This window comes from Stylophora pistillata, chromosome 13 (assembly GCF_964205215.1).
Source record: "Stylophora pistillata chromosome 13, jaStyPist1.2, whole genome shotgun sequence".
NCBI lineage: Eukaryota > Metazoa > Cnidaria > Anthozoa > Scleractinia > Pocilloporidae > Stylophora > Stylophora pistillata.
Window position 1 is genome coordinate 2,435,001 of NC_142531.1, and position 22,517 is coordinate 2,457,517.

The 22,517-nt window shown below is 38.6% G+C and overlaps 3 protein-coding genes and 2 long non-coding RNA genes across 9 annotated transcripts in view; 3 read left to right on the plus strand and 2 right to left on the minus strand.

The window, feature by feature from the left end:
* Positions 1 to 509, minus strand: part of LOC111344623 (uncharacterized) — a 10,900-nt gene extending 10,391 nt beyond the window's left edge. The window contains exon 1 of one of the 4 annotated variants that reach the window (XR_015994546.1): positions 1 to 509. This exon is cut by the window's left edge and continues 232 nt beyond it. The gene's annotated coding sequence lies outside the window, so the exon portion shown is untranslated. The other 3 variants (XR_015994547.1, XR_015994545.1, XM_088742820.1) reach the window with 3 other exon arrangements.
* A 4,213-nt stretch (positions 510 to 4,722) lies between these two features.
* Positions 4,723 to 6,580, plus strand: LOC111345359 (uncharacterized). The gene has a single exon (XM_022952650.2). It carries the CDS (start codon positions 4,835 to 4,837, stop codon positions 5,813 to 5,815), a length of 981 nt encoding a protein of 326 aa, XP_022808385.2. The 5' UTR covers positions 4,723 to 4,834; the 3' UTR covers positions 5,816 to 6,580.
* Positions 6,581 to 7,239: 659 nt separating this feature from the next.
* Positions 7,240 to 17,516, plus strand: LOC111344591 (inositol polyphosphate 5-phosphatase K). Of its 2 annotated transcripts, none has more exons than XM_088742822.1 (13): positions 7,240 to 7,399; positions 8,542 to 8,652; positions 9,235 to 9,343; positions 10,084 to 10,200; positions 10,594 to 10,713; positions 11,398 to 11,465; positions 11,979 to 12,087; positions 12,791 to 12,903; positions 13,615 to 13,771; positions 14,088 to 14,162; positions 14,479 to 14,547; positions 15,111 to 15,293; positions 15,744 to 17,516. In XM_088742822.1, the coding sequence occupies exons 1-13, from the start codon at positions 7,389 to 7,391 to the stop codon at positions 15,813 to 15,815; spliced, it is 1,314 nt and encodes a 437-aa protein (XP_088598948.1). In that variant the 5' UTR covers positions 7,240 to 7,388; the 3' UTR covers positions 15,816 to 17,516. The 2 variants fall into 2 exon arrangements, with proteins under 2 accessions (XP_088598948.1, XP_088598949.1); XM_088742823.1 differs by having other exon boundaries at positions 10,594 to 10,701.
* On the minus strand, positions 13,919 to 22,474 carry LOC148717252 (uncharacterized). Its single transcript, XR_015994550.1, has 3 exons — positions 22,441 to 22,474; positions 15,572 to 17,680; positions 13,919 to 14,209 (listed from the first exon to the last, which is right to left on the minus strand). It is a non-coding gene; the product is annotated as an uncharacterized LOC148717252 (long non-coding RNA).
* Positions 18,438 to 19,075, plus strand: LOC148717253 (uncharacterized). The gene is made up of 2 exons (XR_015994549.1): positions 18,438 to 18,702; positions 18,803 to 19,075. It is a non-coding gene; the product is annotated as an uncharacterized LOC148717253 (long non-coding RNA).
* Positions 22,475 to 22,517: the final 43 nt, after the last annotated feature.

Sequence of the window (22,517 nt, forward strand, 5' to 3'; positions counted from 1 at the left end):
TATCACTGGTGATATGTGTACCCCCTCCAAGATGGCGGCCAGTGATATGTGTATCCCCCACCCCCCTCCCCTCCAAAAAATAAATAATTACGGCTAACTTGTGTTAATGGACGCAAATCGTTCACTAAACCATCTTCCACAATCAGAACTGTAAAGACACGACTCGCGAGTCCGACAGTTCTTATGGGCCAGTAGCAAACATCAAACAATCTATTGGAAATAGAAAGGAATCGAAATTGTCATGTAAACAAAACTATATCTTGGGGATACACATATCACTGGTGACTGCAATCGTATCGGCTTTGTCGCCTGTCTAGCACTGAAATTACTTGCTACTAGCTCCTTTACTGGCTACTATGTAAGTGCATGAAATATTTCACCGACTGACAGCAAGTTTTATTGATTCCCAATCATATGTGTCACTGACAAATTTAAAAAGTACACAGACGACATCGCACTAGCCAGGGGATACGTATATCACTGAGATCTCTCGTTCAGCGATATGTGTATCCTCAACATATCTCGGGGTTACGCATATCACGGAAATCGTAGTAACTGATATGTGTATCCCTTGGTAAAGCAAGCGCTGTTGTCTTTCTAGCAAATTACTAGCTAAACTTATATATGGCTAGTAAGTGTATTATTGATTCCAAATTGACAGACGACAGCGAGTTAGTCAGGGGATACACATATCACTGCGATCGCCGTTCCGTGATATGTGTATCCCCATTATATCTTGTGGATACACTTTGGATACACATATCACGGCAATCGTAGTCAGTACGTGTATCCCCTTACTAAAGCAAGCGCTTTTATCTGTCCAGCAAAATACTAGCTAAGTATGGCTTGTAATTGTATTATGGAGTCAAAATTACTAGAAGTGTGATCTAACATCACTGCGATCGCTTTTCTGTGATACGTGTATCCCCTGATGTTTATTGATATATATCACTGGACGGTGATTGTAGTGATATGTGTATCCTGGCCTCTCTAGCCCAGTGCAATTTCTAATCAAGAAAATATCTCAAAATCGCACTCATAGGCACAGTGGGAAGCAAACGTTTTGTGATATGTTGGGATACACATATCAGTGAACGTTGATCGCAGTAAAATTGGTATCCCTGGCCTGTAAGCGCTTTTGTTTGACTAGACACTTTACCAAAAACAATTTCTAATCAATATTTCAATTCCGCACCCATGGGCGCATATTTATAGAACCAGGAACCCTTTCTTAAATACAACAAATTATTCCAATAGCCGTAGATGCTACGTTGATTCAACTGTTTTCACGCAACGCTTCTACCCACCGGAAATTCCTCTCTTAAATAATGCCCAAATTAGGAAGTTGGACCTTGTATACTTATGACCTTTCTTTCGCGGGAAATTCGCATCTTACGAGAATTATTAAGATGGATGCCACAAAATATTCAAATCTGGTTCATTATTTGAGAGATAAAGAGTATCCAGAGGGCGCAAGCAAGCGTGAAAAAGGAGTGTTACGGAGACTTTCGAAACAGTTCACGTTTGATGTACAATCAGGCTCGCTTTTCTACGTCGACCGTGGTAACGATGGATTAACCTTTAACCACATGGTCATTCAAGAGGAGGAAAAGGCAAGAGTTTTCGATGAGTGTCACTCTTCACCTTTTGCGGGCCACGCCGGGCGGGACAACACCATACAAAAAATTAAGGAGCGCTACAACTGGCCCTCTTACTAAAAGGATACTGTTGAATTGGTAAGTTTAATAAAATGTATAGACGTAGAGGCATTGGTGTTGCGTAACATTTGATACCATCACGGTCTGTCACAATTCATGCATCTTCACACTAGCGTTTCAGTGGCAATTACTATTTTGGATTTTTTAAAGTTGGCATTTACTCAAATCAGTCTGTCAACTTTATTGGTCTTACTACGTAGATATTTGCAATGTACAGTTGATAAGAATAAATAAAACTAATAAGATCGGCGAACGAGAGAAGTAACCCATGCAAAGTGCAACCCTGAAATGTAATTATAAATCTAAAAGGAACTATAAAATTTAAATAAAAATAATAAGATCGGCGAACGGGAGAAGTAACCCATGCAAAGTGCAACCCTGAAATGTAATTATAAATCTAAAAGGAACTATAAAATTTAAATAAAAATAATAAGATCGGCGAAAGGGAGAAGTAACCCATGCAAAGTGCAACCCTGAAATGTAATTATAAATCTAAAAGGAACTATAAAATTTAATGTATCGCGATAGATCAACTCAATAACTAATTAGATCAATAAAATTAAGAACGATGGCACCTCAGAGGTACTCGAGGTGACTCGTAAAAAAATTTTAAACGAACTTAAAACGAGACAACTTGTCATAAGAAGCTAGATTGCAGATAAAATTCCAAGGTTTTACATTTCTATTTAAAAAAAAAGAGGCCTGAAAAGTCGCGGTTTTGCAAAAAGCGGGCTCAAGTAAAGAGCATCATTCTTTCAGCGAGATCAGCCATGTGAAATAATCAGTCAAATTTGTGAATTCGGTAGTTCCCACTACTTGTGAGACACAGCCATATAATAAAAGGCATTACAACAATAATGGTAAAATATTTATAAAACAATGACTTTTCTTTACTTCCAATAGATGTTGTAATAAAAGAATCTGAGGCTTCTCTATGTTCTCTCAATGCTTCTCTAAGTGTGGCCTTCTCTTACACAAACAGATTCGAAATTGTGACCGGTGTCAACGTAATACCAGTGAAAGCAAAAGTTACGACGTGCTGCATCCCGTGAAGGTGGTTTCTAAAGTTTGGTAGCTAGTCGGTATTGATTTAATAGATGCCGGCAAGGTTTCTGCCCAAGGAAACCGCTATCTTCTGACAATGACGGATTACTTTAGCAAGTATGTAGAGGCAATTCCTCTGCCAGACAAGAGTGCCGTAAGCGTAGCAAAGGGCCTTTACAAAGCATATTGTCGCCATGGAGCCCCTGCTCACATCATTTCAGACCAGGGTAGAGAATTCGTTAACCAGGTAGGTCAGCGTTGCATACAACGGAAACCTTTGACAGACATCTGTGTAGCGGCTTGCATGACGTTGCTGCCTTGTCTCTGTTGCTGGTGTGCGAGCGCTTCATGACAACATTTGGTGTCCACCAGAGGATCGCGTCAGCATATCATCCGGAGTCTAATTGCCAAGATGAGAGATCAAACCAGTCAATAAAGAAGTGAGCGTTGCAATCATTTTCTGTCTAAAAATAACTCTTAACTCCTGTCAGTGACATGAAAGAGGGCATGACCTGCTACCTAAAATATCATTCAGCTAAGCTAGTGCTTTCAAAGTTTATTTCCATTCGGTAATGTGATTGGGATTCCAGTGTTAAAACTACGGACTGAAGCGAATGCAAAGATGTCAAATATTATATATTATCTGAATTACAAGAGCAGGTAATACATCATCTAATTACTACCTACCTAATGTTCTTATTCCAGTTCGTGTAAAATGGTTGGTGCCAATCATTTTCCACGAACTGGAATAAGAACATTATACCGACAACAATCATTCACTTGACTCTGATGATGACTTCCGCACAGGTTATCGAAACGTCAGTCACTACCAACGACAACAGTCCTTCTCAGGACCACACTCACCCGGACGATCAGCCTCCACTTTCACATGTTACCCCTGGGTTCAAGCCATTTACTGCACTTGTCACTTTTGTTTAGTACCCTCAGGAAGATTGCAGATGACCACGATGAGGATTGGGACGAGTACACGGATGGTACTCTTTTTGCAATTAACACCAACAGATCAAACACCACGAAGTTCAGCCCATTCTATTTAATGTATGGTAGGCATCCACGTTTGCCTCTTGAAGTCCAAAAGTGTGTAAAGCACGTCGATAACGACCCCAGCGAAATTGAAAAACTGGAAAGGGCATTAAACTCAGAGGATGTCCTCCAGGAGCATGTGCAACAAAGGACAGCCACAAGAGATGCACTTTTCCCAAAACTGCAGTGAAACATAGAAGCTGCACAAGAAAAGCAAAAGAAGCAGTTCTTAAAAAGAAAAGGAGGCTTCGACTGCACATTGAAGAAGGGTGATGCTGTTCTACGCCGCAATATGCTCCAAAAGACAAAAAAGGGGCACAAAATGGAAGACCAGTGGACTGGCCCATACACCATAGAAGAGGTTGACTTACAAAAAGGAACCTGCAGGTTACGTGGAAAAAGTGGCCTGCTTCCAGTTGGCTTGTTAGCTCAATTGGTAGAGCGCTACACTAGTATCGCAGAGGTCAGTGGTTCGAATCCCGTACGGGCCTGACTTTTTTCAGGTCTGATTTTCGCTATTGCTTAAATAGCGCTATCTACTGCGAGGATCGTGCATCATACGTATCTAATACCGCCGTTCAAAATATATGAACTTCATATATTTCATTGTATCTGATTTATCACTTTCACGGGTTTATTACGAATCAACTTAACGGCCTGCTCCCAGTTGGCTTGTTAGCTCAATTGGTAGAGCGCTGCACTAGTATCGCAGAGGTCAGTGGTTCGAATCCCGTACAGGCCTGATTTTTTTTTTTTTCAGGTCTGACTTTCGCTATTGCTTAAATAGCGCTATCTACTGCGAGGATCGTGCATCATACGTATCTAATACCGCAGTTCAAAATATATGAACTTCATATATTTCAATGTCTCTGACCTTCATTGATCTCGCAAACAAATCGAAGCGCTCCTCACCTTTAGGTTGATGACCACTGACCAGTTACTGTGACGTCACGAAAACGTGTTTCTGCGGCCGGTGGCCGGCCGGTGTCGGTGCGAGCTAGCTTGGGAATGCGCAGGTACAAGAAAACATGGCCTCCGTTCTTGTAGTGTTTCGCAGGCGCTGCGGTCCTTGCCTGGCTTTGTTTGTGTTAGTTACCATTCTACTCGTTTATCATGTTATTTATCACGTGAGAGAAAAGCATAGAAGAGAAATAAGATTCCTGACGTACAACATTTGGAATTCCCCTTTAAAGATGCGAGATAGGATGGTAGCACTCGGGGAAATTGTACAGGATCTCGAGCCAGATGTTATCACATTTCAAGAAGTCACGCTAGCCAACCTGGCAGTTCTGAGAGAACAGCGCTGGTTTTCTCGCTACCACCTTATTCCTCAAGTCGTTTTTAAATCCGATGGAAAACATTTTGTCATTATTTTGAGTGTTTTTCCTGTTGAGAAATGGCTAGTTCATCCATTCTCAAATTATAACGATTCTACATCGGACCGAAGACTTGTTTTCGCAGAAGTAAAGAACACCATTCCTTCTTCAGATGTTATTTTTGGCTTTGCAGGAACACATTTGGCATATCGTCGCTTCGACTCTATTGAACGCGAACAACAGTTGAAAGAATCATTTCACATTATCTCTCCTAACGACAACGTTTGTGTCATGGGAGATTTGAACATCAATGATAATATTGATGGCGAAGTTGTGCTACCACCGGGTTGGTTTGATGTTTGGCTATTGATATCAGGAAATTTCAACAGAAATGGGTTCACGTACGATCGGGAAAAAATTTCAATAATGAAAGGTCCTGCAGTTAATGCAAAGAGTCACAAGGCGCGCTATGATCGTGTCTTTTGCAAGCTGTTGGATTTCAAGGTTAAAGAAATGAGAATTGTTGGCGATGAGGTGACAAGAACCGGTATATTTGCTAGTGATCATTTCGGTCTATTTGTTGTCATTGAACACATTGAGAAACCTGGACATGAAAAACAGAAACAAACATCACAAACTCTGAATCAAGTTTATTTTAAGAGACCAAAAGGCTGGGAAAAATTAATTAAGTGAGAAATGAGGCTGGTACCTTCATGTTGCCTGTAGTTCAATTTTCTGTCATTGTATTTGTATCATAAGAAGTATGTTAAAAAATACTCTAAAATATTGTTAGCACCTCTAGGTTGAAAGTATTATTTCTAGAATTAACGCTGTAAGTATCAGTTGTATAAAGCATGGTTATTTAATTCACTGATACAATCATACTGCTTGTTAAATGCAACTGAGGAAAAGAAACATGTATAGATTAAAATAACGCTGTATATAAAAATATCATACGTAAATATCATACATATAAATATATAATACATATAAATATATCATATATATAAATATATACATATAAATGTCATATCATATGTAAATATCATACACGGTTTTTTTTTTCTTAATTCTTAATATAATTCTTTTTTACTTGGGTCTGCTGCGCATGGAACAAATTAACTCTCAGCATTAGAGATTCTAACACCCGCGAATTGCAAGAAAATGTTGAATTATTTTTATGTGAAATTCAGTGCCAATTTCTTATTGCAAGAAATTGCTTGATTTTTTTATGATAACCTCAGTGTCAATTTTTATCATAATTTTCTCATCTCCTTTTTGAGTTTAGAGCAGTATTTTTAAACTAATTTTTTAACTGGGTAAATAATCAAGGCAGTTTATTTTAAGGAATCCTATATTCTTGTTTTAAGCTGTTCTCAAATTGATTGAATTGACTTGTGTAATGTGACTAAATTGTAATTTGTATTAAAGATTGAAATAAATTTTGTATTAAGTCTGGAGAGGACTATAAAGGACTATAGAGGAATGTTGAACAATATTCTCTACTTCTGCTTCCTTTCCTTTTGGCTGCTGAGGGAGGCACAGCATGTGTGTCCAACTGTCCACCCCTTCCTCAGATGCTGTTCCTTGTCTGGTACTTATTTCATTTTTGAGGACATCTCATACAGGACATATTATGGGATACAAAATTGTGTTTTGAATGAAAAGTACTATGCTTACCTGGCTCTCAGTTGGTAAGGACACAAAGAAATTGTGCAATTCCTAGCACCCTTTTTTCTGTTTGAGTTATTTTTTTTTTTGTTTTTTTTTGTTATTTTTTTATAGAACAGCAGCTAGAAGAAAAAAATGAAGTATTTTTCAGTTTATTGCCATCATTTGAGAAACACTTATATTAAGCTTAAATGCAGCTTTCTCTATGTTAAAACAATATTCTCATCCCCTCTTCCATTTGTGTCCTCCCTGACACAATGTAACAGGCCACTCTTGTTTGGGTGGAACAACCAGAAGTGATTCAATGATATTTCTGTATGGCTCCTTGGGAGTTGGAAGGGACGATGAAGAACTCGTAGCTCTGAAACAAGCCAAAAATTTGTTATCCCAACACCAGTCTTCTTTGTGTTATTTTTCTCCATCGTCACAGCTCTAATGGGTCAGCGGACACTGCTATGAGAATAAACATCTGCAGCTGTTTTCATCTTTGAACGAAGCATAGTGATTTTGTGGGAACCTGCAAGTTTTCTACCCGCAGTTGTACTAGTTGTAGTCCGCTGGGAAACATTCAAGTCCCTCTTTCTGTACAATCGATATGAGTTTGAGGTAAGCGACCTGTTTTTTGTTCGATCGAAGTTCGGTTTTGTTCCGTTTTTTGACGTGGCGATGATTGACTGTATGGTTAGTTCATAGGTGATAAAAAAGCTTTTGCTGTAATAGTTTTCTTTCCGAGTGCGATAGTTCAGTTCTGAATTTACGAAAAATGACTTTTGAAGTCAGGAGCGCATATGGTCCTTGCAATTGGCTGAAAGATCGAATTTTAGAAAACCAAATGGGTGACCTCGAAAATGAAATGAATGTATTAAAGTAGGTTCTGGATTAATATTATAAATGCATGCTCCATTTATGTACTGGTAAAAAAGGCGCTCCGTTTTGTGTTAAGGTTTATTTAACAGGTAGTGTTACACTAGAAAGGCGAAAATACGCGCGATTTCTATTTCTTTCATCATCACCTGAGTCATACTCCGTTACTGGCAATGTACTCTTTTATTTTGGTTCTTCTGTGGCCGGGCTTTTATTTTAATATTTGTACACGACGGAAAGGCAGGCGGACTTGCTTTTAACTAATAAGACTATTCTGTATGTTCATTTGGAGTTTTGCGGGAAGATAAATCGTTCAGAATAAAATTCAAACTTTCTGAATCTTTTTTCCTAATGATGGATATAAGTTTCACGTGATAATATTGGAAAAAAATCGGCATCAGTTTATGTCAAAGATACCACTGAAAAAAAAAAAGCTTTCTTTTCCTCTCACAACCTCTTATATTATTTGAGTCCCTCTTTTTATAGCAGTGCAACAAAGCAATTTTTGAGCTACAGTCAATGCTGGTACTCAAGCTCTGCTTTCGAACTCTAATTTACCATTTTATTTGATGTCACTTTTCATGATTGTGTCTTTCCGCTGCACACCTGGCCACTTCTTACAGCGAGATTTGATCAACGAAAAAATAATGCAAATTAACTGGGAACAAAATTGATCTATATTTTGGTACTTGAATGCATATGTTCTGTTACATGTCTCTCTCTCTCTCTCTGTTCTCCATTAGCAAACAAACTTTTGCAGCATTCAAAAGTACTGCTAAAGAAAGAACATTTCATACTGCTGGCGAATCCTATTAGCAGTGCATGTTGACAAGGCATTTGTTATTGTTGATAAATGTGTTGGTCATAATTTTTCTCCTCTGTAGAGTTCATGTGTGTACGTGGAATGTCAAGGTAACACAACCACCAGATGAAGACTTCAGATCACTTTTGCACCTTGACAATGAAGAACAACTTCCTGACATTGTTGCTGTGGGGTACGTATTCTCTTGCTTGAACAAAGTATTCTTACATTTGTTTTCTTAGATTTGTACTTGGTGATATCTCTGTGATTCACTTGAAGTATTTGATACTTGTCACAGTATTAATATCAATTAATATCTGAAAAATGAGTAAAGGGAGAATTAAATGGAAAATCAGGAATGAAAATAGAGTGAACAATGATACTGGTAGATTTTATGTAACTAGTGTTGTATAATTACTAAGGTATCCTTTGAAGTTTGGTCAACATGAAAACTTGGGTTACCATCAGTATAAAAAATAAATCGAAGTAATTACTAACAAAGATATACCTGTATGGGTCAAGGCAAATTATTACAGGCTGAAATGAAGCGGGTAAGTTGTTTTGAGTTACCTTAAGTTAAGTTACTAATTCTCCTAGACACGATTATTTGATTAGTTGATACTATATAGGATAAATCTTTTTAAATATTAGATTACTTTCATCAAAACAAAGTGATCTTACCTGTCATGAATGTGCACATAATGTTTGTTTGTTTGTTCCAATAACCTTGGTTTATTCCCAAGGTTCTATTTAATATCATTTTATTGACTTGTAGTTTGCAGGAAGTTGATGCTAAACCACAGTCATTGTTAATTGAATACATAAAGGAAAACTCCTGGGTAAAGATTCTTCAAGCCTATCTTGGGGCGTATGGCCTGGTTAAGGTATATACTCAGACAATGTTATTTTTTCACTTGCATAACCATATGAGACAAAGCTGCAAAGACATTCATTTTGTATTTTCTTTTTTGAATGATGAAAACTACAATTTTCAAACAAGCACTTTGATTATGTAAAATGCTGCCCATGAAACCCATAAATAAAATTCCTGTCATTTCCTCATGCTACTCTGCTATTCAGTCAGTCTTTTATAATGCTAAACTTTCATTAAACGAAAACTAAACTTGCTCTGTGGACACTAAATACTTTAGATGTAAATATTGTACTGCAGGTAGAAATACCATACAATAATTATTCCTAGTGACTTAGTGAACCTAATGAACAATTCAAGTTAATCAACGGTAAATTCTTCGTGAGCATTCCACATTCCAGTAACCTTTATCCTCAAGTCAAACAAAAATAGACACATAATTTATTCAAAGTTACAACACTTTGTGCTTCTCTATGAAATAAACCTGGCAGCAAATATACATTTACATAATATTAGATAACACATGGCACATGTAGATGTGGAATTTCTCTTCAAGCGTTGAACCTGAAATCTCACAGGTGAATATAGCAAATGAGTGAGATTTAGAGTTGAACACAAGGAGTGGTAAACTCCTATATCTCCAAACTAACTTGCAGAGTGCTGAAAGTGAGACTTACAAAAGCAAAATCGAGATATAAAGGTTTCATTTAGTTCTCTTATGAAAAAGTTAATGTTGTGTACTTCTCATTGTAGCTCAAATCAATCCGCATGCTTGGAATGGTACACCTTGTAGCTGTTCATACTAAGCATCTTCCATATGTCCGTGAAATTAGACCTGGTTACTGCAAAACAGCACTTCTTGGCCTACTGGTAAAGTGGATAGTAGTGATGTGTAATTAAATCTCACTGAGTGAGATAGTTACATAAGGGTTAACTAATGTCAAGTACTAGTACTACAAGCCTACTGGCGAATTATCATCTGAGCTCATCCTTATCTCCATAGCAACCAGAAATATTTGCTATTTTTGTCACGTATTCCTGAAGATGTGCTGGTACCCATGATTGTTACTCTTGGATGGAGAGAGGCACTGCAAGAGTAAAGTTTCTTGCTCAAGAAAAGTAAAATAACCTGACCTGGCCATGAACGCAGATGTGTATATCTGCCATTACTATCCTTTATTGGTGCCTAGTGTCTTTTAATAACATACATGTATTTCCTGTCTTTAACTTTTTCATTTTTTTCACTTTTTTTTTTTTTTTAAGGGAACCAAGGGAGCAGTGTCATTACGATTTACTCTTTATGGGCAAAGCTTCTGCTTCATCAACAGTCACTTCTCCGCTCATGCTGACTACGAAGAACAAAGGAATCTGGTAGTACATCCAGTATGTTTGTCTGCACTTAATAATACGAAATACTTTAAGTTAATGATAAAAGCACTTGTCATACAATCTGCTAAGCATTCATATGACTACGAAGAACAAAGGAATCTGGTAGTACATCCAGTATGTTTGTCTGCACTTAATAATACGAAATACTTCAAGTTAATGATAAAAGCACTTGTCATACAATCTGCTAAGCATTCATATGACTACGAAGAACAAAGGAATCTGGTAGTACATCCAGTATGTTTGTCTGCACTCAATAATACGAAATACTTCAAGTTAATGATAAAAGCACTTGTCATACAGTCTGCTAAGCATTCCTATAGACTTACTTGTACATGCAGCTTGCACTATTATGATTTGCACCTCACATTTTAAGCCGGTGACTGTAAAAGTTGTGATAATTGTCAGTTCCTGCCTTTAAGATAGTTAAGAGAAATACAGGAGGGAGGACCTGTCTTACTAACTCCCTGCTTTTTGCATCCTGTGATACTCTCAGATCCCATTTAATGCTGGGAATAAGCTATTTGCAAAACTAAGGTAGCATTAACTTCACAGGTCTTCTTCAGCTTTTGAATTTGAAAGGTTGTGAACTTGCTAATTTACCTACATGCACACTTAAAGGTAATCAGAAATGATCTGATGTTTTGATAATAAGTTTCTTTATCTGCAATCTTAATTTAGGAATATGGGAGCATAAGTCAGCATTTGCTGTTTGCAAATTGTACACCACAGAAAGCAATGGAACACAGGTACTATATCAAAATCCACATCTCAAGCATTTTAACTGGTTGTTGCAATTATTTTTGTTGTCAATGGTAGCAGTGGTGAAGATAGTGGTTATGGTGGAGTGGCATTGCTACCAGCAGTGGTGACAACAATTACTGAAATTATGATGATGATGATGATGATGTTGTTGATGATGATGATCTTATTGTTTGTTAATGATGATGATACTTGAATTAATTGAAATAAAGTTAAGATTAAGTTACCTGGCCTCAGCTCTAAATATAGGCATCATACACCTTCAGGCAGTATTTTAGTGTGATATTATCACATGTGTGCATCTCTTAGATAAAGTCATTTGGAACAGAAGTTTAGTTTTAATGAAACTGTTTTTCAGTAAGTTTATTATTTCAGTTGGCCAGACTCAAGAAAATGGCTGATTCAAACCTAGCAAAACAATTGTATGAGTATCATTTATTAGGGAATGTGATAATTATGAAATCTTGTGAGTGAAAGGATCAATTTTTTCTGTGTTTCAGCTATGTATTTTGGCTTGGGGATCTCAACTACAGAATAAATGAAACTATTGACAACATCAAAGGCCTCTGCGCAAAAAATGATTACCCTGCACTGTGGGAGCATGACCAGGTAGAGAAGGTCATTTTTACAATTACTGGGTGCAATAAACTGTAAATTCACTATTATTAATTTATTAAAGATGGAGGATTCAACTTTGCGATTACTTAAGACTTTTTAGCAGCTTGTTTCTAAAAAACGAGTGTGATTTTCCTCTCTATTGGTTTGCCTTTGGTTGTGTATTTATTTATCATCTATGGACTTAGCTAAGATTTTATTGTTAGGTTTTCTTACCCTATGACCCCTAAGAGATCTAGAGGCATGCCTGATTAATCTAGATTTTGATTAATTGCTTTTTCATTACAACAGAGAGTCACTTTCACCCAAGGATCCTTCACACCCCTAACCCTCATTTAACCTCGTCCCTGTCACTGCAATCTTGTTTTCAGGCTCTCTCTCTTTTCATTCCTTCTAATCCCCCCTCTCTCCCTGCCTGCCCCCTCTCTCCCTGCCTCCCCCCTTTCTCCCTGCCTCTCTCCCTGCCTCCCCCCTCTCTCCCTACCTCCTCCCTCTCTCCCTGCCTCCCCCTCTCTCTCCCTGCCTCCCCCCTCCCCTTTTATCTTCCCCCTCTCTTTCCCTTTGGCGTTAAGAAGATGACGAGGTTTTGTTGTGCGTCGTTAGTTACCCTGGTGCTTTAGGTCTGTAAGTTATTTAGACCGTTAGACATAAATCCTTATTGGATATCGTAATGTGTTTTGCTCTTTTCTTTCCTCAGCTCTTACAAGGTCAGAAAGACGGCAAATGTTTTGAAAAATTCCAAGAAGGAGGGCTTACCTTTCCACCCACTTACAAATACAAACCTGGAACAGATCAATGGGACACAGAAAGGTAGGTCACATTACTCATAGAGAGAACCGCCAACCAAAGCTGAGGAATTCACAATGACCAATCAGATCAAAGATGGAGAACATACGGAGCCAATGAGAATTCGAATTACATACATACAAACGACCATGATAGGGCTCGAAGTTAACTTTTTGTTTCACTGGCAAAGTTCTGCTGGTGAGATTTTTTTCCCACTTGCAAACTGGTCAGACTACTAGCAAATTCATCGCCACCGATACTGGCCCTCTTGAAGAAAGAAGTTATATTTGACATTTGTAATAAAAATGATAGCTCCGAAACGACGAGGAACAACAACAACACGCGAATGCGCAGGGACAGAGCTTCGGTCTAATACCGTTGGTGAGTGGCTGTCAAAAAGCTCAGCGTCCGCTGTTTCATTTTCCTCACATGTCGTTCGTATATTCCTTCTTGCGTTCCAACAGCTTTCTCCAAATATTTAGGACACATGGATGATTTTAACTCGCAAACGTTTGCTAGAGGATATTATCAATATCACTCGCATTTTGCGGGTTTTCGAGCGTTAATTTCGAGCCCTGCATAAGTTTGGGTTGGTTTTCATCTGATTGGTTGATGAAGTGGCGATAGTGCTTTAGACAAATCACGTAGTATAACTGAGAAAAACCAATTAATTCCTGGACTGCTTTTGACATTTATATGAAAAGTACTCTAAAATTTGTTGTGATCCCATTACAGTGGAAAATATCGCAAACCTGCCTGGACTGATCGTGTATTGTGGCTCGAATCCGAGGAGAGGAAAAACACTGTTACACAGGAGAGTTACGTGTCTTATCAGTCTTACCAAACAAGTGATCACAGACCTGTTGGTACCTCGCTTGCAGTGAACCTTAATGTGAGTGGCTTAATATAAATGATGTTATACCGCTTTTTGATATCGAAGTCAAATCGCAAGAGCCATTCAGAAGAAAGGTTAGCAATGCAAGGAGCCAATCGCAGCTCGACAGTAAGTACGCGTGGTTCAAAGCGCTGGAACATAGAGTGACTGATGGCACGATTAGTTTTATTAACATATGATAAGTTGAGAAAGAAGTGCGGGTGTCTAAACCAGTTGCAGACTCTGGTAAACTTAAACCAGTGCAATCCTGGGCGGTGTTTGACTCTCGATGAAATTGCTCAGTGGCTGATGTTATTTTGTTTGCCTCGTACAGGACTCCACCTCGTCAATGGAGGATCCTATTTCGTGGAAGTTGGATCTCATGAGTCTTCCATGGTACGGCAACGAGGTTGGTATTCGCTATACCAAAACCAAAGAAATTGGAGAGGCAGTGGTCTGCAAATAATAAGTGGGCGCGCTTCGGATACGAAGGACCAGATCTTATTAGTAACAAAGGCCAGTCATATCTGAAGACTTAACCTGAACTTTAAAACACCAAAGAACAAGTCTTGTGTATTAGCTTACGCTGAAACACTGACTTCATGCCTTTTGTAGGTTGCGTGCCTGTCGCATGTATGCTACAAGAAAATATGGTTAACTTATACATTTGCAGTATCTTACTGCTAATCCCGTTTTTTTTTTTGTGTGTGTGTGTCTGTGTGTAGGATGGTTTGTGTGTATACGTGGTGAAGAACTACAAGACATACAGCTGGGATTGGATTGGTCTCTACCGGGTTTGTACATATTTTATGGTTCCTATACCTTTTTAAATAATGTCTTCCCGCTTTAGAGTCTTCATTCTTTGGGCTAATGATTTTGTTGGTAACATGATCAACGTAACGTGAGGTTTAAAAGTAGTAGAAAGACCTTTAGGTCTCGATCCTTCCCCTCCGTGACACTACATACAATTTGATCAGAATCGGCGAAGCAAGTGATTTTCCTAATAAAGGCAGGGAATTAAGGTTCTTTGGACCTTTAACCTGAGGTAGCTCGCAGACGCATTTAAGTGCAAGCGTGAGGCAAACTGGCTCGCGAAGTTGCTCTCTTCTCAAACGCAAAAAAGGTTTGCTCGTATTTTGTAGTTTAATTTTGTCGGCTCAGCTGTTCCTTATACTTTTGATGGTCTTCCACAATAGCTGAATTCATTTGATACGTACATCACAAGTCGTGAAGTTAAGTAAGAAATGGCAAAAATTCGTTCAAAGTTGATAGATAAGCTTGGGAGTGGATATCAATGATAATTGACTCCTTTACTGAATAGTAATGCGACTCATTGCTGCGAAACCGTTCGTTATAGGTCGGTTTTCAACATGTTTTCGATTACGAAATGTATGAGTGGGCCGTGGGGGACGGGGATGAGTACGGCGAGAACGGCTGCGCAGTGTTGTTCGACTGTCTGCCAGAGGAGGCTGGCCATTACGTGATGTGTTACTACAGCTACAAGTTGGACTGCATTATATCCGTCAGTGAACCATTTGAGGTAAGACCCAATACTTTCTTCACTTCTTAATTATGATTTGCCAACGCTGCAGTGTGACTGACTAGATTTAAAATGTATTAATGCTTTGAATGGGAATTGACTGGGCAACCTTTCTGGCTTCGTCGTTGACTCCAGAAACCCCCCCCCCCCCTCCCCACATGCTAAATTTTTTTTATCGTTGAAACTTGAATCGGAATTGTCTTAAACCGGACTACACCGTTGGGAGGTAGGTTGCAATAGATCAATAGATGTTTCCCTGTCATTGTTTCCCTTCTTACCCCCAGAAGAGACGGGTGGATTCGTGGGGCAATTCCACGGGTCCACGCGGTCTCTTCGGTGGAGGAGCCGGGGCTGCGATATTTCCTGAACAGCGGTTATATATCAAGCCTTGACACTCACGAATACCTTAGACTACCTCTTCTCACTGACGAATTCTTTAATCTTCCACAGATTCTTCCACCCCGAGATGAAGATAAGGATCCAGTTGAGGTTCAAGTCGAGCAGCCAACTGAGGATGTGTAAACAACAATAATAACAACAGCTTTTCCTGACGCTGTAGCACTTCATAGACCGCGGAAACCTTTGCAGTTCACATGGATAAGGAATCATTTTTTGTGAATATTTTAGCACGGTAGCTAACCATATTTTCCTAGCCGCCATTTTGAATGATGGGCCCTTTGCGTAACCTTGTTATTAACGTGTCCTTGTTAACTGTAAGATGTGTCTATGAAAAGAAAAACCAGAAACAGCTTCATGAAGGACCGTTATGACCTATATTAAACTTACACTAGCCTAAGACCCCTAATTTTTTCCCTATATTTACTGTAAAATGAACCTTTGCTCACTCGACACCTCTATCAAGCGACCGTGGAAACCAAAAACAACAAGAAAAAAAAACGCTTTTATAGAACGAGAATAAAACATGAACAAGAATTGCCATGAAATGAAATGCTGATGTGACAAATCTTGTTCTCTGCCTTATGATGTATAACTTTCTTAAAATGTGTGCCATCTTAGCACCACGTTTATCTTCATTGTACTCAAGGTGTCGTGAAATAGCAGGGCGAAGGGTATAATTCAAGCCAGCAGCAGTTTGAAAGTCTCGGGGTGTCGGAAAGTGTTTGCAGTCTGTCGGCCTTTAACATCTTTTCACCCCCAAACTTCGTCAGGCTGTCCGAGTTCAAATCATTTAAAGTGGCAATGATCAAGGGAAGATCAAAGGAAAAGTTTTAAGTTAGTTTAACTTAGTTTTATTTACGAGTCCTTTGAGTATACACAGTTTTTAATTTATTCAACTGAAGCATCAAGGTCGTTATCTAATATACTGGAAACCTTTGTAGAGGTTTTTCCTATAGTTATCGGTGAGGGTCGCACATGCTGTACATATGAATTTTTACCAGGCAACAGTTTTTTGATCCCAGCGGTTTTTTCCAAGACTGAAAATGAAATAATGGGTAAATTTAGCTAACATACCTATGGAAAGGCGAACTCGACGAAAATGCACAGTACCATATGCATATGCTTGTTTTAGTTTTGCATCCGGTTGGTGGGGGAACGAAATGATTCTAAAGTGCTTACAGTGAGTAAAAGAGGGCCCCACTCAACTGATAATTGCTTTACATTCTTAAGTATTGCAAACTAATAGACTAATAGTCAAACAGAGTCTTAACAGTCTCTTGCTTTTCCCGACCCTACTTGGAATTCAAGCCACGAAAGTCGCTTTTTTACTTTGGCTACGTACTGCTTGCATCCATTGGACTCTGCAACTCAACAGGAAATCGAAAGGCAGTTGAACTCATCTAAGAAATTTGTCAGAAGGCATTTCAATGGAGTGTCGAAAAAGGAAAATCGAAGCAATCGCATCAACCAATCAGCCAAAGGGAACTAACCTAAGAGCCAATGAGCACTCAAAGTAGAATAGGGCTACTTTACAATCTGATTGGTTCAGGGGTTGACTAATCAAAGGAGAAGAGATAGGGACTTTTAATTTTTAGATTACTTTTGACTGTTAATTGTAATGATGAAGTAAAGTATATCCCATAATGCAGTTCAAGGTTGTACAAATTGACTTTAGTTTTCAAAGGAATCCAATAGACAAATAATTTAGTGCTAAGCATGAAGCAAATCTTTAATAAAGTAGGTGGATATTTTAACATTATACTTAGTTAATATATGTGAAATCGACTCTGTTTAAGCTACGAAAATAAATATCAAAGTAGTGAATGGAGGGTTCTTTTATTTCGTTGATTGAACGAAAATCTTTTAACTTACTGGGTAGCTGATGGCTGGAGTCTTGGAGGTAATGTCCTGTTTTTGTCATCTCTTTTCTTACTCTATCACTCGAAGGAGTGATCAATAACTTCTCCACACAATCTCAATACAATATCCTGAAAACAGATGATAAAGATCGCCACACTGATCAGCTGAATGGTTGGAATCTTGATGAAGCACCAAATACTATGAGCTGTTTAACAATGACATGTATTGGAGCTAAGAAGGCTAAGTATCGCTAAGGTGTTGAGAGTCAGATCGGCAATACCTTTGTGTAAACATGTTTGAGTGGCCATAAATTTCGTAAATTAATTTCTTGAAATTCTTTGATGACTACACTGCCCATCCTTTGTGCGCTCAAACGCTGGTGAGCTGTTGTTCTCCTAGGCTCAATTGCCAGCAGCTGTTCGGGAACCGGAGCCCGCGCTCCTCCCTCTTCTCGGGGAGGAACGGACCCGAGAGAGTGGCTGAAATCAAGCCTGTGGTTCTCCTTTACACAATGCGTTCTACGACGGCGCACAATTGCAAAACTGTTAACATTGTCCATTTTATCAAGAACATTTCTGCGCATAATCTCACAGGTAGTTAGAGGGCAGATAAAAGACACGGCATTTTACGGCCGGATTCTGAGTCAAATCGTCTTGTATTTTTAAACGGATTTGTTGAACTGATAAAAGTGTCGCTACTGATCATGGGAACATTCAGTTTTTAATGCAAAATTTAAGCTGCTTTTAATTTTGAAACAACTGATTGGCAAAGTTGGTGTAGGTCAGTCGTCAGTGACTACGTCCCTGACCATGATAAATTTTCGAGCCTCGATCCCAGATTAGCGTGGGATCGAGGTTCAAAAAGCAAAAACAATCAGGTGTTATGACATAATAGCCCTCTTTGGAAAAGAGTGGTAGCCTGGGAACGAAGTCATGCCCCAAGCACTTATGGGATTAATTAGGGGGACGTGGGTAAAAACAAATAGGGCGGAAATTAGCGCGGAATGTAATTGTAGCGATGACAGCAAGATTTCAACAAAAGTAGATGGTAATAAGAAAAATACCAAAAGAATGTACCGTGAAACAGGTGCAGCGATGGCTCCTTTGCCGTGAGCTAAAACAACTGGAAATAAAATGAAGCTCGTTCAAAGGTAGGGTAATTTGAAAACTTCTTATTAGTGCCCCTGTTCTTTTCGTTATGTTGTTGAAGAATATTGTCTGTACCTACTTTGGTATTTTTTTCCGTTGTAGAGTAATGGACGACATGGCTGGTGGCCTAAGCTCCAAGATTAAGGACCCTGATGGTGGAATCCATTTAGCGAAAGCTAAGGCTAGCCTGGGACTCACGGAGGAAATTAACGCTAAGGAACTCAAAGAAAAAAAACCAATGTTTTCCAAGTGGATAGCTGAATTTAACTGATTGAGAACCTCGCTAAAACTTTTTCGACTCCAGTAATATGAAAGACTGTTCCTTTCGATTATTACTATGTCGTGAATAATTGAATTCCTTCACTTTTAAATAAGCCATCCACAGTAAAGATTTCATTAAAGTAAACAATGGGTTTGGAATATCATTTCAGATTTTCTTAGAGATATTTTCTGAATTTGTCCGCATGACTAATAGCAATTGCCTCATGTTGAATCTGGGACAGAACAAAATAGTTTACGATACCCAAATGCTGGGGAAAAGTCTGTTACAATTACCTATATTGTTACAAGCGACAATGTTTCGGAAGTAAGTTCAATAACATGCAAAATTAGCAAATTATTATTATGTATGTCATCAACAGCCTCTCAAGTCTAATCTTGAAAGGCCAAATTTAACACGTGGATAAGCAAGTTCTACAAGAATCTGCTCATCGTAAAATGCCTCAAGTTTTGGAAGCACTGAGCTCCAGAATTCAGGATTAAAGTTCAATGTTGAAATGAAAACACCTTCAGTGTCTACAATTAATCTGTCGAGAAGATCATTAACTCCCTTTACTACCAGATCAACAACTTGACGAAAAGAACAGGCCACTATTAAGAAATTTTCAAATTTCTCTTAAGTTCTCCTACCTTTGAACAAGCTTCATTTTATTTCTAGTTATTTTAGCTCCACGGCAATGGAGCTATCGCTGCAGCTGTTTCACAGTACATTCTTCTGGTATTTTTCGAGGTAAAATTGCTCCAGGTACATCTTCTTCTCTTAGATTAATGCTTTCTGATTTTCTACTTTCGATAACTTTGATCTTATTACCATCTACTTCTGATGAAATCTTGCTGTAATCGGTACAATCACATTCCGCTCTAATTTCCGCCATATTTGTTTTTACCCGCGTCCCCCTGTCGCAGTGATATGTGTGCCCCCGTGATATGTGTATCCCCGCACACATATCACTAGTGATATGTGTACCCCCGGTAGGGATACACAAAACACTGAAGCTTTGTACCCGGGCCTCCAAAGCTTTCAAGGAAAACATGGCGGTTACGAGGGACAGATTTTGTGGGTTTATATTTTAAAGTTTCAACCGATCTGACACCTAAAAATTAAAGTGTGTTTACGCAATAAGTTTTTCTGGTAAATTAAAGGTCTAGAACTCTACCGCGTGTGGAAACTATTTCGTGTTCACGTTCCGTAGTTTATATCAATCACTCAGTATACATCAAATCCTTTTGAATTCACCTTTAAAAGGGGCTTCTATATATTGTTGTTGTTGTTGTTGTTGTTGTTGTATTTTGTTTTGAAATCTGTACGGCCCTGGACAACCAAGTCCTTATCAGGACAACCGAAGTCTGGGTTGTCCAGTAATTGCCAGTATGGACAACCTGGATGTTTTTCTAATTCCGAGCAGTGTATGTTGTGTCTAATAAGTGCTCCCAAAACAACAGGCCAACCAATTTGAACTACATGCGAAAGATCAAGTATTTTTATTGATAAATTAACATAAGTAAATAAATAAAAATGATTGTTAACTGATAGTATTAATCTACTATTAAAGGTGATTTCCACTGCATGATAAGCAATATCTGCTTGCAATGTTTCAGTCTTCCTCAAATGTACATGTACTATCCAAAATAAAAGTTTCAGAGCAAACTTTTTTCTACGTTATAAATGTCACACATTCTTGCAAAACAGCAATGAAACTACAGAAACTTGACATTGTTCCAAAGCACTATAATGCTTATTAATTTGTGAACGTAACAAGCCACCTGTAAATCAAGGGCAAACTCTAAAACTGCATGTGCCTTGTACAAAAGTGTAACCTATCAGTCAATGCAAAAAAATATCAACAAACTCCAAGAAGGGGGAGTACGCGCTGGAAATAAGCATTTATGGACAATTTTTTAAATTATTTTTTGATAATTTTTTTAATTATAGACTAGTGAGCAGCACTTCTGCGAACAGTAGTTGTAAAACTGTTTTATTTTCCGACGCGTTTCGTCTAACTGTCGTAGACTTCTTCCGGGAGTTTTACAAGTATAACTAAACGCCTGTATTTATAAGCTAAAGTTACGGGGGCCGATGACCGTAGAGGCTTAGCTTTACACGTTTTAAATTTTTCACAACTTCGCCTGTTCCTGTTCGCTTGTTATTGTTCGTAAGTCTGGCCAAGCCTCTACGGTCATCGGTCCCCGTAACTTTGGCTTATAAATACAGGCGTTTAGCTATACTTGCAAGACTCCCTAAAGAAGTCTACGACAGTTAGACGAAACGCGTCGGAAAATAAAAACAGTTTTACAAACTACTTTTCGCAGAAGTGCTGCTCTCTAGTCTTTATTTGAAAAAAAAAGTAATTCTTTATTTTTTGGAGGGGAGGGGGGTGGGGGATACACATATCACTGGCCGCCATATTGGAGGGGGTACACATATCACTAGTGATATGTGTGCGGGGATACACATATCACGGGGTACACATATCCCTGCGACACCCCCAATTAATCCCATAAGTGCTTGAGGCGTGACTTCGTTCCCAAGCTATCACTCTTTTCCAAAGTGGGCTATTGGCAGTCTTTCCCGGAAAAATAAAATTCACCAATTACTGATATAGATGTTTAATAATGAACTGTTGTGTCTTCAAGAAACATGTCTGCAGTTGTGCAGTGAAATAAAAAATCATCTTGGCAAATTTCTTGAAACTATACTCCCTTAAAAGTATTGGTCAATATCTAACCAAAGGTTATTCAGTGAACCAAAAATTTTTTCTTGTTGCATGACCTTTAATAGCCTAAGGCATAGCCTGGATTTATCACAGTATTGAGCAATATTGTTTGTACACTATCTAATACCTTTGACAGAACTATGGTTGTAGGCTTTCCACAATGTTTACCATAAAGTAAAGTGGGCTCACTGTATATCTCTCATGTATTTTATCTATCCTTCTGCTGATTACATTATCAGTGGTCCCTGGAAGTTCACTAATAAGCAAACTACTGTGTAACCATCTCTAAGCTCTTTCTTGGAGTGTGGCGGAAATCTGCGAAACAATAACTTATTTTCACGGTCGTAGCACTTATCTGCATTGCAACCAGGAACACAGCAATGAAATTTACTCATCGTGACCACCGTTGCAAGTTGCTTTAGGTAAACTTGTCAGTTCTTAACCTGCTCGTATAAATTAAATTCAAACAATCCAGTGAAAACCCTAAAACCAAACTTCCACATGAAAAAAGCGATCAAGTCGAATTATTACAATGTAATCAAGGAGATTTTTCGGTTAGGTCGCTGCCATTGATATCGCTTCAAGTGAGTACGTGCTAGAACCTCACGAGTCTGAAACCCGGCTTTCACTGATTGATTTCAGTCCAAGACTATTTCAGTTGTATGCAACAATTCTAAAGAGATATTATCTTATTGTTTTCTTGTGACATCACGACAAACAAACGCCTTAGAAGACCTTTAACTTTACCTTTGTATCCACTTCGCCCACTCACGCTTTGTTGGTTGTCAAGGAAAGACTGAATGGCTTGCCTGAATGGCTCGTAA

Bases quoted from the DNA above. Each gene is read 5' to 3' on its own strand.
- LOC111345359 (XM_022952650.2), top strand. From the start codon at position 4,835: ATGGCCTCCGTTCTTGTAGTGTTTCGCAGGCGCTGCGGTCCTTGCCTG.
- LOC111344591 (XM_088742822.1), top strand. The intron at 9,344-10,083 runs GTATATACTCAG...TTCTCATTGTAG, and splicing joins GGGCGTATGGCCTGGTTAAG to CTCAAATCAATCCGCATGCT. The intron at 14,163-14,478 runs GTTGGTATTCGC...GTCTGTGTGTAG, and splicing joins TTCCATGGTACGGCAACGAG to GATGGTTTGTGTGTATACGT.